The sequence below is a fragment of the Tachysurus vachellii genome, chromosome 15 (genome assembly GCF_030014155.1).
Source record: "Tachysurus vachellii isolate PV-2020 chromosome 15, HZAU_Pvac_v1, whole genome shotgun sequence".
Classification (NCBI taxonomy): domain Eukaryota; kingdom Metazoa; phylum Chordata; class Actinopteri; order Siluriformes; family Bagridae; genus Tachysurus; species Tachysurus vachellii.
Genome location: NC_083474.1, coordinates 9,466,676 through 9,485,451, shown reverse-complemented (window position 1 = coordinate 9,485,451; position 18,776 = coordinate 9,466,676). Strand labels below are relative to the sequence as shown.

The following is an 18,776-nucleotide window of genomic DNA, read 5'->3' as shown; positions in this document are numbered from 1 at the left end:
ACAGATAGGCATTATTAATTCATTTCAATAATATTGCTCTGCACTGGTTCAGAATATTGAGAAACCTGGGAGAAATGAGCCTGTGTAAATCCATTCATACTATAAAATGGTTCTTTCAGGGTCCATTGAATAGTTATAAGGGTTAGACACCTATTAAATGTTACTTTAATTTCAATCTCTTTAATTTCCAGATGAAACCTTGTATAATATAAATAATGGTATCACAGGGAATAGCATTGCTGTCCAGGATCCCTGGTTCAATCCTAAGTGTGGATTATTGTCTCTCAGCAACCCCAGATTTGAAGCCAACAGAACATCTGTGGAAAGACCTTAAGATGACAGTTCACAGTTGCTCTCCATCCAATGTGAATGAACTTGAGTGTATTTGCCAGGAAAATAGGAGAAACAGCCAAAATCCACATGTACAGAGCTTGTAGAAACTTACCCAAGAAACCTTCATGCTGTAATTGCTGCTAAAGTGTTTTTACCAATGTCTGAATAAAGGGTTTGGATATTTATCACTTTGTCAGTGTTGGTTATTTCCCTTGGACTGTCAGCTAAAGCCTATTTAATCCATGTCAAATTAATTGTATAACACAATAGTGTTTAAATATTGTTGAATACCATGTATTTAAATACTGTCATAAATAAAGGGCAAATAATAAACTGTTCCAAACTGTTTCAATAAATTGTTCCAAATAACAGGGAAACCTGATAGGCATTTGAAGATCATAAATTCACATTTACAAAACAATTCTACTTCAGTAGGGGAATGGTTCAGCTCAGTGTTTAAGGGACTAAGGTTGTGAGTTCAACCCTAGGGCCACCAAGCTGCTGGGCCTCTGAGCAAGACCATAAATCCTCAAATACTCAGCTGTATAATTGAGATAAATGTCAGTCACACTGACTAAGGGCATCTATTAAAATTCTACAAATGTAAATTTTCTACCATACCAGGGAGTATATCACCTGGATATATGTCATGCAAAGAGCACCTATGTAGAAAAAAGTTCCTCATTGGTTGCCAGGTAGCAGCAAGGTGATTGCATGAGTGAACACACAAACAACAAAGTGTCCAGGTGACAATCACAGCCCCTGGGAATCAGAAGCAGTGTAATATATCTTCATAAAGAAAAACAAGTGTCACTATTTGTATAATACAATAAATAGAGTTAATTATGAGACCTCCTAAGGAATTTGCATCTTTGGTGCCCTCTGTTGATGTTCTAACTGTCTAACTGAAACTCAAATATTAAGAACTATATTATTATATTATTTGTAGTCATACTTACAGCAATGGCATATCTTAACATATGAAGGCTTTCTCACTGATTTAATGACCTGCCATCAAGAAACTAAGAAAGACTGTTAAAAAGGATCATAGATATTGAAAATATTATATTCTTCAAAACATAATCTGAGATTCGAGCTCATTTATTTGAAATAGAAACCGCTGACAGATTCAACAACAAAAATGTAAGAAATTTACAATATTATCTAAAACAAATCTTTAAAAAAAATTGGAATAAAAGAATCCAGAGTTTGTTACATCAAACACTTTAATAATAAAACTGTTATAAGATTGAGGAATACTATGATACTTGAAACGTCAACTGAACTTTTGATCAATTTTTCAGTTGACGATTAGAACAATCAAGAGCTTCAGGTAATCTTCACAACAAACATCAAAATGTGATGAAATGTGTTTTCAGTGATGGAACATGGAATGGTTTTTGCTGCCAAACAGGCTCAACAGGATCAGAAACTGCTGATCACCTGAGATTTCACACACAGCAGTCTCTATAGGGTTCAGACTGTAAGCAGCAGTTCTGTGGGTATCCACCTGTTGGTGAGAGAGTTGGAAGCAGAATATTGCCAGACTGCTTTCAAACAAAATGGTCAGACAATTTTTAAACTGATGAAGGCCATGATAATTCAAATAACAACTATTTTGAAACATGTTGAGCAGAAGAAACAGAACAGGAATTTGCAGCTACATTTAAAAAGATTGTAAAAAGACCAATGTTTTACAAATCTGCTACATCTGTTCTGCATTCTGATGTTACATGTGGACATTAACTTGTGTCATAACATGTCTGCATGATTTTATGCATTGTGGTACTACCGCAGGTTTTTTTTATTTTATTACTGCATGAACGAACAGGTGTGCAGGTTTACTTAATAAAGTCGCTCACTCAAGTGTATATATTATGATATGAGAATGATCTCAAGCAGCTTATCTTGTAGAAATAGCAGTGCTAATAAATGAATACCTCATGACTCCAGAGGTTTGTGCAAATAGAGTATAAAGAATCGTATTGAATATGTATTGAATATGTTTATAAGAATTAAGAAGCAACACTGATATTGATCACTTTAAAATAGGTGATATGATTTTCACTGCCTCTTCTTGACAAATAATAATAATAATAATAATAATAATAATAATAATAATAATAATAATAATAATAATAATAATAATAAAAGTCGACATGTTAAGTCAGTAGGTAGCACTGCCAAGTCACAGCTCTTATTTATTATGGAGGCTCACTTCTTTGCTCCTTCACATAGCTTTCCTCTGGGTTCTCTGGTTTCCTTCATCTTTAAAAAACAATGTTGGAAGGTGGCGTGGCTACTAAATGCCTCATACTCAATCACGCAAATGCCTTGTGCCCAGTGTACATGCAATTAAGCTTCTACAGAGGAACAAAACAGTAACAACAACAATAATAATAATAATAATAATAATAATAATAATAATAATAATAATAATAATTATCAGGACAAACAAAAAAATCATAAAGACATTAAATACACATTAAAATGAGACACATTAAACAAATTCTTTGGTCCTGCACAGTAAAATCACCATGTTCGAACCAGCACATTTTCAATAGTTTTCTTTCCAGTTTAGTCCAGTGACAACAGAGTTAACATCAACACATGATTTGCTTCTGGGTTGTAGAGCTTCAAACATCAGTGAACTATTTATGACAAGCTTGGAATATTAAGGGTCTGTGTAACATTTCTCTCATTTTTACATGGGAGCTGTAAAATTTGGATTATTTCATATTTTTGTGATACATGCTGTATATCTATTTGTATGTAATGAACATATTGTATATATTTCTTAATCATTTATGCATCAAAAATAATTCCAGGTTCTCAGAGGATATAATGCAAAGGTTACCACAACAAGTGGAAAAGTCTCACAATTCATACCGGGACCACATGAAGAAAGTGTTTACTAGTTACATAACCCTTCACCAATTACTAAAAAAAGCTGTGAACTGCTCATACAGTAGGAATAAAAAAGCTCATTCTTTCATACTTGTAAAACTTTTAAACAACCAAGCATTAATGGTCATGTTAAAAGTCAATAAATAAATGTTTGTGTGTGTGTTTTGTATGTGGTTTTACAGGGTTGAGTGCTGAATTAGCTCCATCTGGATGCTCTGCATGCATTTTAGTTGCAGTCTGTGTTAAAATTACAGAACACACAAAAAAATACAAAAAACAGTGTCAGGTCAGTGGTAAGATTAAACGAAAAGGTCTGTCCATACAAGCTGCAGGTGCTGACAGAGCATCTTAAAGTATTTCGGAATTGGCTGAGTTTTGGCGATTAGGGAAGATGTGGAGATGTGGATGCTCAATGCCATCATTATGGAGGTCTTCCTGTTTCTGCAACCCATGAAGCTTCAGGACCAGCTCCTTAATAAATACCTGAAATTATGAAAAAAGAGCAAAAAACAGAATCTGAATCAGTCAGCAATAATCATAGAGGCACTTCTTTTGTATTACCTGTGAGCAGAAAGTATTAATTATTTTATTGTAAGACTTCTTTACAAAATTGTTATTTAACAGATATAAGACACTGTTCCACTGATTTATTTGAATTTCAGGCAGTGTGTTCACTGCCCCATTTAGCTCTATATTTGTCAAATATGGGAAGTGCCCCAAGTGCCAATAGTGGTTCATTGATACTCAAATTATACTGCGCCCATGCTCACTCTATTAACTGATTAACTAATTAATTTTTTTGTTTTTTTATTTGTTTGTTTATTTATTGTATTAGGTGTATTAAAGTACTTTAGAAAATACTCTGTGGCCACCTAAAAAAAAATTTGTTGCAAATAATTAGAATTACAAATTGAGTACTTTTCAAAAAGCAGCAAAAGCTAAAAGTGCATACAATGTGTCTATGATCAACATAACCCCTTCTACTATAGGTTACATTACTGAGAAAGCTGTAATATAGGGTTACACTAAAACACCCTACTCTGTAGCCTAATGAATAAAACAAGTGTGACCTCAAACTCTCTTTGCTTTGTTAGGTTTGGGGCTCTCATTGTCTTTCTCCATCAAAATCTATGGTCACTGCTATGCAAACAGCCCTATCCCAGCTGAATAAGCCTCAACCCTTAACAAGTTTTTTACATAAATTGACGGATATGATCAGGGTAAATATTTAATGACTCCATTCTTCACTCAGTGAAGAAGTGACTAGGCAACAGTCTGAACCAGAAATGAAATTAGCCTAAGAAAATATGTCATGGTCTTGGAAAAGCCACCGGATATTACTGTGTATGAATTCAACATCCAAAAATCACATAAAGTTGGGGTTGGATAGAAATTGGGATTCTTTTGCCTAACATGCTTTGAAACTTCAACAACAACAACAACAACAACCACAACAAAAAAACATAAAAACATAAATATATTTAACGACAACACCGTAGAAATGTGTTATTTATTTTTTAACCAAACGTCTGATTCTGGCTACAGAAATAAATTACAGGTCAATAAGTGGCCATTTTAACAATCAGGGATATGAAAATTTCATGTTTTTCTGTCTAAAGAAGTTATTTTAATATCTAACATGCTAGCTGATCTCGCTTCTCTAACTGACTTTCATGCTTTAGCTTTTTTGGCTCTGAGCCATAACAAAACAGACATAAGCCTAATAGTTTTAGTCTATAAAAAATAAACATCAAATGTCAAGTTACACACAGACACATCAGTACGCACACAGACACAGTTAAAAAAATCTGAATGCAAAAAAAAAGTCACAGAATATACTATATAAGCAAACAGCTTTAAGTCTCTAAATAAACAAGTAGTATGTAGTCTTTACTGCCCCCTGCTGTCTATGATACAAACTGCAACATGCATCATGAAAAACTGTGATTTAAAAAGGTCAACATTTTAGATCACTTTGCTGTTTGCCGTTGCTTCTCTCTCTCTCTCTCTCTGTGTGTGTGTTTGTGTGTGTGGAATGTATTACAGTAGGACATATTGTGTACCAGTGGCTCTGTACAGCAGAAAACAGGCCAGTTTTGTTACCCTCAACAGACCATTGTAACCGGACGTGTCTGTTACCACCAGACTGATAGAAAGTGAAAAATGTGTCACACAGAAAACAGTTACTTACTTCTGTGTTAGATTTACAGGCATGGAGAATATCCTGTAAAATGAAATAAAGAATTAAACATAAGTATTACAGAAGAATTTCATGATTTTATCCATTTTTTATCCATTAGGTAAATCATGTAGACACGGTTATACCTGGAGCCTTTTGGTCCTCTCATCATCACTCTGCAGGTCCAAAAGCTCATCAATATTCACCTCCTCTGGCATGTGCTCTTCCTGCAGTGCAAGACAAAGATTCACAGTGACACTCCAGCATCACTCAGTAGGTTTCTGTTGCCACAGGGTGATCACCAGTGGCTTTTTTATTTATCATCACTCTGCCTCATCCACTGAGACAGGAGAATAACTGTACTGTTGACTGTTTAAAACCTTGGCTAGACACAGTTTTGATGCAATAATATTGAGTTGAATGCTGTACTGAAAGCTGTATTTATACTGTCATTATAAATAGTACATACAGAATGCTTGAGATACCACAGGTCTAATAACAGAATAAATGGATGCATCCTAAATATAAATTATAAATGAAAGGCCTCATTACTGTGCTAGTGACTAGAAGTATATAGTGTGTTCACTAATTACATAAGTCACTCTCAATGAAGTTTATTAAAATGCTAATCTTCTTTTACTGACCATCACATCAGAGCCATGCGTGACTTCTAAAGCTGTTACAGGCTTTACTGCATGAAGACAGTTACATAAACAGGACACAAGTTTAAGAAAAAATACAATGACAGAGCCTACAGATCATCCTTACCACATTACCACAGGCTCTCTAAAATCTCTGTAAGTCTAATGGGGTTATACAAACTCCACTTTCGCAAAAGCCTACAGTATATAAACACAAGGAGCAGTTTTCTGATCTATATATTGCATGATTTCCTCTCAGGTGAACTGCAAGTCTGACCAATTTCTAAGTTGTTTAATTAAGAAACAGTAATAACAGATTAGATTGCTTGGTTTGTATTTCAGTTGAATGCACTTAGGCTTGTGATTGCCATTGTACACACCTCTGTTTGGTTTTAAAGCTCATTCCTATAGTGGCTGCTCGACTAAGAAGTAGGCCAAGTGTAATTTCCATTGAGATGGTTTCAGCAAACCCTTAGTGTATGTTAAAAGTGCTCTTTTCTCTTGCTCCCAGAAATATAGCAATAAAAAAACCGGCTACAGCCAATCATAACCCAGTGAGCCAAACTGTTTACATCACACGATGAAGCGCTTTTACAAAGAAAACTCTTGGTAATGAGGAAAATAACAGCACCATATGTACTGCTTGATGCCAAAACAAAATATTGTGAAACTGGAAATGTTCAGACTAGTGAGTGGCACCAGGAGTGGGCGATATGCTGAAAATATTATACAATAATATGTGAAAACGTTATATATTGGCTTACTAACAAAATTCCACTTTTTTTAGTTATGAAAACATTTATGTCTACATTGTCTACAAATATAAAATAGTTAAACTGAAATGATAAAATATATATATTTTTAAATAATTAAAATGGGGGGCACGGTGGCTTAGTGGTTAGCACGTTCGCCTCACACCTCCAGGGTTGGGGGTTCGATCCCCGCCTCCGCCTTGTGTGTGTGGAGTTTGCATGTTCTCCCCGTGCCTCGGGGGTTTCCTCCGGGTACATGCATGGTAGGTTGATTGGCATCTCTGGAAAATTGTCTGTAGTGTTTGATTGCGTGAGTGAATGATAGTGTGTGTGTCCCACGATGGGTTGTCACTCCGTCCAGGGTGTATCCTACCTTGATGCTCGATGACGCCTGAGATAGGCACAGGCTCCCCGTGACCCGAGGTAGTTCGGAGAAAATGAATGAATGAATAATTAAAATAAATCAGAATAATAAAATAAGACTAATGTAACAATTTTAAAATGATAACACCAGCTGTTTTCAATCAGAGCTAACAATTAATATTTTCAAAAAAGCTGCTTACACAAAAGAGCTTATAATACCTGCTGTATCTCAGAACAGTATATTGCGATATCATTTGTCATGAAATCAATATTAATTATATGTACAATGACCAGCCCTAGGTCAGTACTCTAAATTATTTCAACTATGTAAAAGTAACTATGAATGTACAATTATGACGGATAAGTGACCCACCATGATTTGTTATTCACCTCCTTGGACATTAACGTTTAACCCCACTTTTCTATTTTATAAGCGTTCCATTAACACGCACCTCTCAGACTGCTCTACTGCATATACACCTTCTTACCATCCGACCTCAAACTGTGAGCGTTTGCATTCACTTGTTCACTTTTGCACATCCCACACTATATACAGTTATTGTTTCTATTTTATTTTACATTTACATTTATTCTTAAAGTTTCTGTAGCTTTTAGTTTCTTTATATTTATGGTGCTTTGCTTCATTATTATTATTATTATTATTATTATTATTATTATTATTATTATTATTATTATTATTATGATTATTATGCACCACTGCACCAAGATAAATTCCTTGTATCTGTAATCCCATGGTACTTGGATAAAGGTGATTGTGATCATCAATTAATCACTAAAATAAGGAGACATTAGGACACTTGTGCACTTGTACACACTTGCTATACACATGTACAGCTCATATGATTAATCTCATGATAACTATGATTCAGTTTGTACATACTCGAAATCCTCATGCTATTCCTCTTCTACTCTAAACTATTCCTCTTCCACTCTTTAGATATATTATAGGTAGATCTTTGATGCTGATTTCATAATATATATTTGTTTGGTAGTTTCTTGAGTTGTTAACAAGCAAAGGATATCTAAGCAAGCTCTCATGCATTATGGGCTGCCTCTCAGGTTTATAATAAGGTTACTGAGAGCCACAGGGTGCTGAGAGACTACTTAAACTATTTTGAAACTAATGTCACCATTGAAAGGTCAGTCAGAGAAAGATCCAAGCACAATCCCCTACTGGGGTGTCTGTGACCTTTCTTTTAACTCTAAATGCTACATAAAATGCTCTGTTAAGAATTTATGGCCATGTCTACACACATATTGTCATACTATCAAAGGGTCTCTCACTACAATACACACTATGTACAGTGTAGAGCATTAAAGTCATATAAATGTGACCTAGAGAAAGAGTTCTGAGTATTAGTTCATATTAGGTAAAAAAGTAGTGTAAAAAAGGGATATTACAGTTAACAAAATTTGAAACAAACAGAAACAAACTTATTCTCTAATCACAAAAAAGAAATATGGCTTAAAATGCATAATTTCAAAAGGCATAACTGAACGAAAATGAATTTGCATTTGATAGTTCAGCGTGAAAACTGACAGATGGCAGGAAATACTGAATGCTCTTTGGGAATATTTTGAATTTAAAACCTTCGCAGAAAATGTACTGTTTCTAATAAACACACACACACACACGCGCACATGCACACGCACTTCTGAGAAATCAAAGGGCAAAATCCAACAACCAAAACAGTGTCTATCAAGGAAATAAGGAAATAATAAAAATTCAACTAAAACTAAAATGAATATATATATATATATATATATATATATATATATATATATATATATATATATATATATATATATATTATCAATATGAAAAAAGGCACTAAGTAATACACATACAAATGAGCAGAATCCACTCTACTAATAATGAACTAGAAATAAGCTGAATTTCAACTGAAAATTTAAATAAAAAACAAATATATTTTGGTGACTGCTAATTCAAAATGTTAGACTTTGTGTAAATTACAGAATGTCTCAGTTCAATCATGTGTGTCTTTTCTTATCTTGTGAAGGGAATACGCAGTGCCACTTTCTGTAAACATTAATACCACATCTATAACAGAGCACAAGGGCAGTGATTTAGTCATCATTAATTCCAGGCCAGTGGCTTTTTTATAGTTCCATCATTTGAAAATATCTGTGTTTGATTTTAATATACAAAGGCATGCATTTGCACAGGACAAGTACATTTAGTATAGTAATACAGTATTACTTACATACAGTACATCACTCTAGGACTAGATTTTGACAGAGAATGCTGAAGACATCTGCTAGAACGTGTCAAGACCTTAAGATATTATTAGCTGTCATATGAATATGTTCTGTGACTTAAATCACAAGCATTATTAGTAATGCAACAGGCCTTGTGATAATGCATTGTGACTTACAAAATACAGTATTTGCTGTGACCTACTCTGTGGTCATCACACTATAGTGCCTCCTTATGTAATATTTTATACGCAGTGTGGAGCCAGTGCCTGAATATTTTAACAGTGAGGTGAATTAGATATTTTCTCTCTCTCACTCTGTCTGTATCCTACATTTACTGTCTGAATTGGCTTGTATTTCATCTCTCACCCTGACTATGAACACAGAGCACTTTATTACTATTCTACACAAAGGGCAACATGCATTAAAAAAGACATTTCTACTTCATATACCCAAGGGACTGGCTGAACCATTTGGTCAGTCTGACATCTGGCCAGACTGAGGTCATTATTTATCAAAACAACAGATGCATATGCTTTATTAATGTAGTACATAAAAACGTATTAGTCAATTGTATATTGAATTAGTTCAGTATTTAGATGAATACTTGGCTCCAAGACTTGTGCATTTCTCAGTTATTACTCTGTAAAAAAAGAACCTACTTACTTACTGATTGTGTGTTCAAACTCAACCAAGGTCCATTGCTTTCCAATGAAAAAAAAATCCCTTAATATCCAATCAAGAAGCTTTGTGTTAAATCATCACACCAAACCTTTTTAAACACTTATTTCGTGACTTTTATAAACATGTACTACAGCTGGAGTATTCATCATTGTGCTCAGTATATTTTGTGTATATTGACATTAACATTAAGGGACCCTGCATTGTGAACCATAATAACAAACAATCTGGGTTTTTAATCTACACTCTTAATCTCTTTTCTGATGGAGCAGCAGAAGTATGATAGCTATAATTAATGGATCATGTGATACTTTGTATTTAAGATACGGGGAAGTGGTGTAGTGGGACAGAGGGGGGATGCTGATGCGCCAAGGTTTTCTTTGTGTTCTATACAGACATATGGGATTTTTATGCCCCCAGCCCCCAACACTTTACTCATGAGGAACACCCCAGGAGATAGAGATCAATCAATCCCAGAATCATTAGCATTGTGACTAGGCTATCCGGCTCCAGAAGTGTTGAGGTTATGGTCTTTCCGGAAATGAAGGGGGTTGCAGAGAGGAGTCCGATTACAGACTCTGTTTGTTATTTACTGTAGCCTTGCAGACCAACAGATATAATCATTTAGACACACCTGGGTCCTAAAACATCAGTTTCTGCAACTGACTGCAGTGCATAACATCCATGAGATCTTCATGTTGTTAGGCCAAAGGGATCTGTATAACGAATGTTAATCTGTATAAAGGCCACTACAGAGCAGATGTGGCCACATGGCCATTATTGTTTTGTTCCAGAGATTCAACTGAAATTGCCAGGGCTCTGTTTCATTACACTGAAATAAATGCTGTGCTTGCAGGGGTTACACATGTGCCCCATTATCCCTTTATTGGATCCTTAATAAACAGATGCTGTGTAAGGTTATGGGGCATAATCCTGCTAAGGTAAATGCTGACAACATTGTCATGCTGATAAACCTAAGACACATGATAGAGAAATACTTTAAAATGTGAATCATTTAGAAAATAAATTACCCACAATTACCCATACAAAAAAAACAAAATACTTGAGTTTGCACTGATTACACATGCAAACACGTATCATGTATCATTAGAGCAGCTTAATTTGTGTGGAACTATTTAGCCAAACAATTATCCAACCGTTTCTACTTCTAATGTTGATAAATGAACAATGCATACAGCACACCTTTTGACTGAAAGCACTGTGTTGCTAGCATGACCTATTGGCTGTAAGAAGCCAGTTTACATAATGCAAAGTGAACAAATAAGCTTTCACATTCAGAGTGAGATTATAAACTAGGTTTATTAGAAGCTTGGGTGCTAATTCTGTTTATATGATAATAATGCAGATGAGCAGGATGTACATAGCAGAATTGTTTCTAGACTCACTCACTCACTCACTCACTCATTTTCTACCGCTTATCCGATGTTTCTAGACTTATTATATATTTAATTACGGTTTAAAAACAAACCATAAAAATATCTAGTCAACACTGGCTAGTTCTCAAGTGTCCCCAATTACTTCTCTGATAAACACTTAATACCTACGAACAGGAAATGCACAGTCCGTAATGAAATGTAGAGTAGTTTTAACCAAGGAATGAGAGCCTGAAATAAACCCATGCGACATCATAAAGGTGGAGCACATTGTTTCTACAGTAGAAATGTGGACTGACTGCATAGTAATGCTAGTATTGTTTTACAATTTCAGAATATAAAATGTATGCTAAGTATTTCCCAATAAGTACAGCAAATCTGTTCCACTGTAAATCTGTCTACTAGCAGTCTCTGGATGTCTCTGCTTTGAGACAATTGTTTAACAGATTTCTCACTATTGAAGTATAGATTTAGCTATAAGATTTATGTGAGTTTTGATGCAGATGTATGATTTACGTTACTGGGTTTAATGTGAGCTCAAAGAACACAGAATCATGTCAAGAATTTTTAGGTTTTAAATCCTTCCAGCGTTTCAGTCTTGATCAGTATTATAAATGAGCAAATTATTTCAGTAATCCTACATGATCAAACATGCCTTAAACATAGCATAGAAACATACTCCACTTCATATTGGGTAACACATCTTCTGAGTATAAGAAACGCCTATGTTCATTTCCACCTGAATTATTGTTATTATACTGGGAGTCCTGCCTTCCACACACAATGTGGTTTTGATAAGATATCACTGAGCCGTATACTGTAGATATAGGGAGTATAAGGGATGTGGTATCTCGCTGGTTAAGGTGTTCGACTACTGATCAGAAGGTCATGGGCTCAAATCCCAGGTCCACCAAGTTGCTACTGCTGGACCCCTGATTAAGGCCCTTAACGCTCAGTTGTATAAATAAATAAAATGCTGTAAATGTATGTAATTGAGTTGATATATAAAATCATATCCAGATCAGGCTGATGTTCATCACTCAGACCAAGTTCTTGACAGGTCAACACCCTTCCTAGAATTTGCCCATGAACTCAATCACAGTTTCAAATCCATTTTAAATGCTTGTAATGGAATTCTTAAGCAGTACTCACCCGTCCCAAATAGAGCTCGTCTAACCCCGAGTCTATCCACTTCTCTACATCCAGACGCCTCTGCAGCTCCTTTCTGTTATATTTCACAGTAACTCGTGCTTGTCTCTTCTGCACATTCAGACCTGATTCCCTGCCGGAGCCTCTGCTCGGCGAGTGCACTTTGCTGTTATACCGTCTTCCCACCCGGTTCGCAGCCATGTCTGGTTTTGCACTCTGATACTCAAGTGCTGACAACTGCGATTGTAGCTGTGTGGACTAAGAGCTTGCACTAGAGGAGCACACGAGAGCACCGACATCCGTGCACGCGTGAGGTGAATTCACAGGGTCTTAGCGCCGCCGGTTTACAGGCTCAGCTCTTTATATCAGTCAAAGGGGATAGGGGATGGGTTCAACACCTCATGCTCACCACCATCACGTGCTTCCTTTGGTCGGCCTGTTCGCTGAGCTCTCTGCTGTAGTAGAGCTCATCCCCAGAAAAAGTTTCAGCCGTCTCTCTCCATCTCCCTGTGTCAAAAGAGATGAACAATCAATGCGACAAATCTAGTACCATCTGATAAAAGGAAGCAGAAACCTGTCTAATAGCACAGTGTCTGTTTTGTATAGCAGGAAAATCTCACTATAAACCGGCTTTACACGAAAATAATTTATTATACAATATAGTGATATACAAAACCTTGCTGTCCAGAATTTAAACAGCAACTTTATACTTTTGGATAATCTGCACTGTACATTGCCACACTAGCTCTATTTAAATGTACTGATTGAGCTTTGCTCAGTTAGCTGCCTTTCCAAACAGCACCTTTCAAACTCAGCTTTAACAGCAAATGAAACTGAAAAATCGATCTCAGGAATATCTTCATAACATAAACAATTAAGGAATTTCATCCTTTTTTATTTCTTCTTGTGAGATATACATAAATATGTACAAAGACAATTCTGTATGAGAATAAATATTGGCTTCATTTTTACCACCAGCTTGTGTTTTTAAAAACCATAGGCTTAGATATTATACAGTGGACTTAAAACGTTTTGCCAAATGGTTTAACGTTTTAGACTATCGTTATACTGTTTATGAATCCATTTCTGTAACGCAAAACTGACAACACAAAATAATTAGCTGTGCTAACTAGCCGTCTAACTAATCTTGCTAACATTCCTAATTGGCTTGACTTTAATAAACTCCAAGTAGACTTTAAGAACAAGTTAAAACTATTATATTTAGTGACACTTGCAATCGAGTCTGTTGGCCTTGACACTGTCATTATTGACTGTAGCGTTGTAACTTTATGTCCGCTAACTTTAGCATAATGATCGTGTATGTAAATCGATTAGCCTAATAACGATTAGCCGAACAGGTCGCGTTTCTCTAAACCACATAAAACCAGATTCCTCATTGCGTTTTCGCTGGTTTAGTGATATAGATAAAAGCCCTGTAAACACTTGATACTTAAGTGAAAAAAAGAGAAAAGTCAGTAAGTCACTGTTCCAGGGGTTGTACAGTCCACTCCATTCGGGCTCGGGATCCACATTCTGGTGCTGCATCGCGTCTCCTCCGAAGTTCATCATCGCTGCCAGTGTAGAGTCGGTGTAGGGATGAAAATCCACAATTGGAGGCAGAGAACAAGCAAAATAGCACTGTAGAAATATTATACTCGGTAATCCTTGCGAGCTTCACCACCGCAACACTTTTGAACTTAGCATTTTTAGAACTTCAGGAATGAAACACAGAAGACCGTATAAATTTCTTCCTCATGGTGCGTTAGCTCCAAGGTCTCTTCTGTAAATTAATTAGTTGACCAACATGCTGTAATCACTTGTGAGAATTAACATAACATGTAATAGCAAAATTGCATCTTGAGATTCACTTGTTATCAGTTTATGTGTCACTACAACACCAGATTGTTAATTATACAGATTTAACAGGTTCAGACAGCTGGCAAAAATATTTGCTTGTTAGAGGAAAACAGTGTAATTACTTCTGAACACTGAGGTTTCAGCTGATAGAAAATTTCTACAGTGTAAATATAGGAGAAAGCAATGAGAAATGCTTATGATGTTTTACAAGAAAGAGACACCAGAGACATGAGTGTTGAACAAAAAAAATAAAATTTATTGATTATTTAAAAAGCTATTTATAAACTGTAAACTTACTGTAGTGCAGATATGAGATATGATAATGAATGCTCAAATGTAATTGGAATAAATTGTGCTTTATTTTTAAATATTTCAGGACTATTTTATTAGTATTATTTTAGTAGCATGGGCAGTTCCAGCTGTAATTTAATGAAGGTTAATTTTATTGTTAGTATTTATTATTTCCAGAATAATTAATCACAGAGTAATGTTATTATTGTTAAAGAGCTATGGCATAAATGCCTTAACAAACTGTACATTACTGGTGTGGATGATGGTTAGAGGGGGTTTAGAAGAGGCTGAGATGGGGGTTAGTGGTGGTTCAGGGAGTTAGGGAGAGCACTAAATTTCTACGGTCTTCTATGTTTCATGCTAAGTTCTATATCAGCTCTGAATATAGAAGAAATGCTATCAGAGGGATGTTGTGGTAGAAGACAGAAAGAAGGGTTTTATGTATCAGGTTTCAAAAAAATAGTCAAAATGCTAAGCCAGTGGTTCTAGGTGTTTTTGCCCGAAATCTTTCCCCAAATCTGATTTCCTCTAAATTCAGTACATGTGTAAGAAAACTGAATATTAACTTGGGATAAGTGTCATCCTATTATGCAAAGATTTTGTGATATAGCATTTCAAAATCATTGCCGATAGTGCATAAGGGTATAAAAATGCATTCCAGCTAATATCTCAGCTCTCGAGCATGTTAGGTGCATATAAATCTGACCAAAATGTTAGTTTTAACCCCCCTTTACACATAGTGCAAGTTTGAAGAAGATCAGACAATGTACATTTTTTGGTCAAAAAAATACTCAAAATGCTAAGCGTGTTTTTGGACGAAAATTTTCCCCAAATCCGATTCTCACCAAATTCAATATTCGTTTAAGAAAACTCAATATTAACTTTGGATGGAGATTAGTTTTACCCTATTATGCATAGATTCTGCGATATAGAATTTCAAAATCATTGCCAATACTGTTTTAGGGTGTGAAAAAGCATTCCAGCTAAAATCCCAGCTCTAGAGCGTGATAGGTGCATATTAATCAAACCAAAATGTTAGTGTAACGATCAGCGCACCTGCCTCGCTTCCCGACCGACAACAGAGAGAAGCGTCCCCGGAATATTAACCGTTTCCCGACTACACCTCCCAACACCCATCGCGAAGTCTGATTGCTGTGCCAGCTGTTTCCTTTCAGCCGGCAGGTATAAATACGAACTTGAACTTGACCTCAGTGCGAAGTTTTGACTTGCTTTGGCAGTCATTCTGAGCGTTTCCTGTCTGTTTCGATTCCGGTTTTTTGACTCAGTTTCTTTGCCTTGATTCTCTGATTGTTTGCTGCCTGCCCTGACGCCTCCCTCCCAGACGCGCTGAACGATTTCTACGCTCGATTCGAGGTACAGAACAACGTAACGCCAAGGAAGACCATCCCTCCCCCCGACGACCAGGTACTCTGTCTATTCACGGCCGATGTGAGGAGATCTCTATACAGAGTTAACCCACGGAAGGCTGCAGGACCAGACAACATTCCTGGCAGGGTGCTCAGAGAATGTGCAGAACAGCTAGCAGATGTCTTTACGGACATCTTCAACATTTCCCTGAGCAGCGCCATTGTTCCTACGTGCCTCAAAACTACCACCATAGTTCCTGACCCAAAGAAGTCTACAGTGTCCTGCCTCAATGACTATCGTCCCTTTGCACTGTAGCGTCTGGTACAGGTCATTTAGGCCTCCTTTCCACAAAAAAGAACCGGGTGCTGGTTCAGAGCCAGCACTGGTGCTGGTTCAAAGTTGGTTCCACTGGCGAACCTTCTAAGAACCGGTTTGCCTTTCCACCGGCTAGAGAGCCATCACAGAGCCGAGTCTGACGTCACTGTATAAGTGTCACGTGTCCCAGCAACTTTAGCACAGCAGCAGCAAACACAAACACAACAACAATGGCGGACGTTGCTTTACTGTTAATGCTGATGGCTTTGTGAACCTACATTAACACCCAAACGCGGCGAATCCAACGTGTACGTGCAGCTCTATGTAATCTTTATAAACGGAGGTTGTAATCGAGAAAGTACATAACGTTATTTTATCATTAACACAGAAAAAAGTTAGCCTTAGCATGTAGCTAACTACTATCATGTGTGTTGATAATGTATCATATTGCGGTAAAGTAAAAGTGTATTAAACATTAGTATTATCAAATGCGTATATTATCAAATGCGCTAACAGTAGCCCCGCCCCCCAGCCCCTGACACAAGCGGTTCTTAAGTCTAAACCAGCAACGTTTTGGTGCTACTTAAGAACCACTTTTCCTGGTTCAGAGCCGGTGCTTTGGCTGTCGAAAAATAAAGAACTGGTTCTAAATTAGGCTCTGGCTCCGAACCAGCACTCAAACTGCCTCGGTGGAAAAGGGGCATTAGATTTCATGTCCCAGGCACCCCTCTTAAACTTCGGCATCTACTCTTCAATCAACCGATGAGCAACCCAGTTTACAATTTTATTGAGGGGCTGCATTCCACAGTGTCACACACATATACACCACCCTGAGAACCAGATAACCCCCTGGCCTTCCTGGGTGAATTCACAGGGACCCTCAAACCATAAAACACACACACACACACACACCTACACACGCACACATGCACACACACACACATAAAACAAGTAAATAAGATGCTCCACATCCCACGACATTAACCTTGTTGTAATGTGTCTCTTCTGTTAAGGCTTGCCTGACTTTAAATTATTTGCTTCTTACTTTCCTGACAAGGGTGTATTTTATTTATGTATCAGAACATGACACTGTATTAACATCTGTTATACTTTAATTACTGGTCCTGGCATGTTAATGTATACCTGTTCTAATGCTGTATGTCCTTTTAAGGTCTGATGTCAGAATGTATACAAAATTACCTGTTTTTCACTTTCCTAAGGAAAATGCATTTTTGTTTTGTGTTTTCATTGTTGTTTTCATTTCCTTTATCAGAACACAATATCGTAGTAACATCAGTTACACTTTGATTACTGATCTGTGTATGTAATGTCTGCCTTTATGCCGTCATTCCCCTTCATGTTTAGTATCCAAATGACCACAAAATTATCTGTTACTTATTTTTCAAACAATGGTGCATTTTATTTGAGCAAGATTGAGCATGAATCTTAAGGTGAATTTAAATTTCCGGTGACGATTTCCCAGTTAGGGTGTGATTAATTTTGGAGTCTAAGCTTGCCATTCCTTTCCTTCCTTTCTCTAATTTCTTCTTTTCCAGTCTCTTCCTCCCTTTCCCCAATTTTAATTTCTTTGGTGTATTTTATTTTCATCTTTGTTTTCTCTACTTCCTTTGTTTGTTTGTATAGTTAGCTTTATGTTATGTTTGTCTCATTCATTAAACGCCATATTTTTGTTCCACAAGTGATTGTCTCTGAGTATCGCTCACAAACTTAAGGTACCTGCAACATCTGGTCTGAACTACATGCTCTATCAAGTTAATTAAATTAAATTACAGTATAAAGTAAAAGGGAAGTGCGTCTTTCTCGGCCGGGGAAGATACCTCCTTCATAGAATTAATAAAGATTACAGGGCCTGTTCGCCGGACGAACAGACCAAATAAGTGTAACCTTAATTCCATTACCGTCAATTTCAACTCAGGTTAAAATATTTAGGAGTCACTATAACACGTTATAATTACTTATAAATATTTACCTTGCTTCGCGAGCTAATATCGCTACAGCACTCACACCCATAGTTATGAAGTGCTTCAAGAAGCTCGTCATGAGGCACATCAAGACCTCCACATTGCTCCACAGAAGATGCCATTGCCACAGCCCTCCACTTAGCCCTCACCCAGCTGGACAATAAAGACACTTATGTACAAATGATGTTCATAGACTTTAGTTCAGCATTCAACACAATCATCCCTCAGCACCTGATTGGGAAGCTGAGCCTGCTGGGACTAAACACCTCCCTCTGCAACTGGATCCTCGACTTCCTGACTGGGAGACCTCAGTCAGTCCGGATTGG

At 36.6% G+C, this 18,776-nt stretch overlaps 1 protein-coding gene across 1 annotated transcript; it reads right to left on the bottom strand.

The window, feature by feature from the left end:
- Positions 1–2,500: 2,500 nt before the first annotated feature.
- On the bottom strand, positions 2,501–16,922 carry ppp1r14ab (protein phosphatase 1, regulatory (inhibitor) subunit 14Ab). The gene is made up of 4 exons (XM_060888345.1): positions 12,641–16,922; positions 5,566–5,646; positions 5,432–5,464; positions 2,501–3,723 (listed from the first exon to the last, which is right to left on the bottom strand). Exons 1-4 carry the CDS (start codon positions 12,836–12,838, stop codon positions 3,589–3,591), a joined length of 447 nt encoding a protein of 148 aa, XP_060744328.1. The 5' UTR covers positions 12,839–16,922; the 3' UTR covers positions 2,501–3,588.
- Positions 16,923–18,776: the final 1,854 nt, after the last annotated feature.

Excerpts from the sequence above, each read along its gene's own strand:
- ppp1r14ab (XM_060888345.1), bottom strand. The coding sequence starts at position 12,838 with ATGGCTGCGAACCGGGTGGGAAGACGGTATAACAGCAAAGTGCACTCG. Across the intron at positions 5,647-12,640 it reads ACGAGCTCTATTTGGGACGG|GAAGAGCACATGCCAGAGGA; the intron begins GTGAGTACTGCT and ends CTTGCACTGCAG. Across the intron at positions 5,465-5,565 it reads AGAGGACCAAAAGGCTCCAG|GATATTCTCCATGCCTGTAA; the intron begins GTATAACCGTGT and ends TTCATTTTACAG.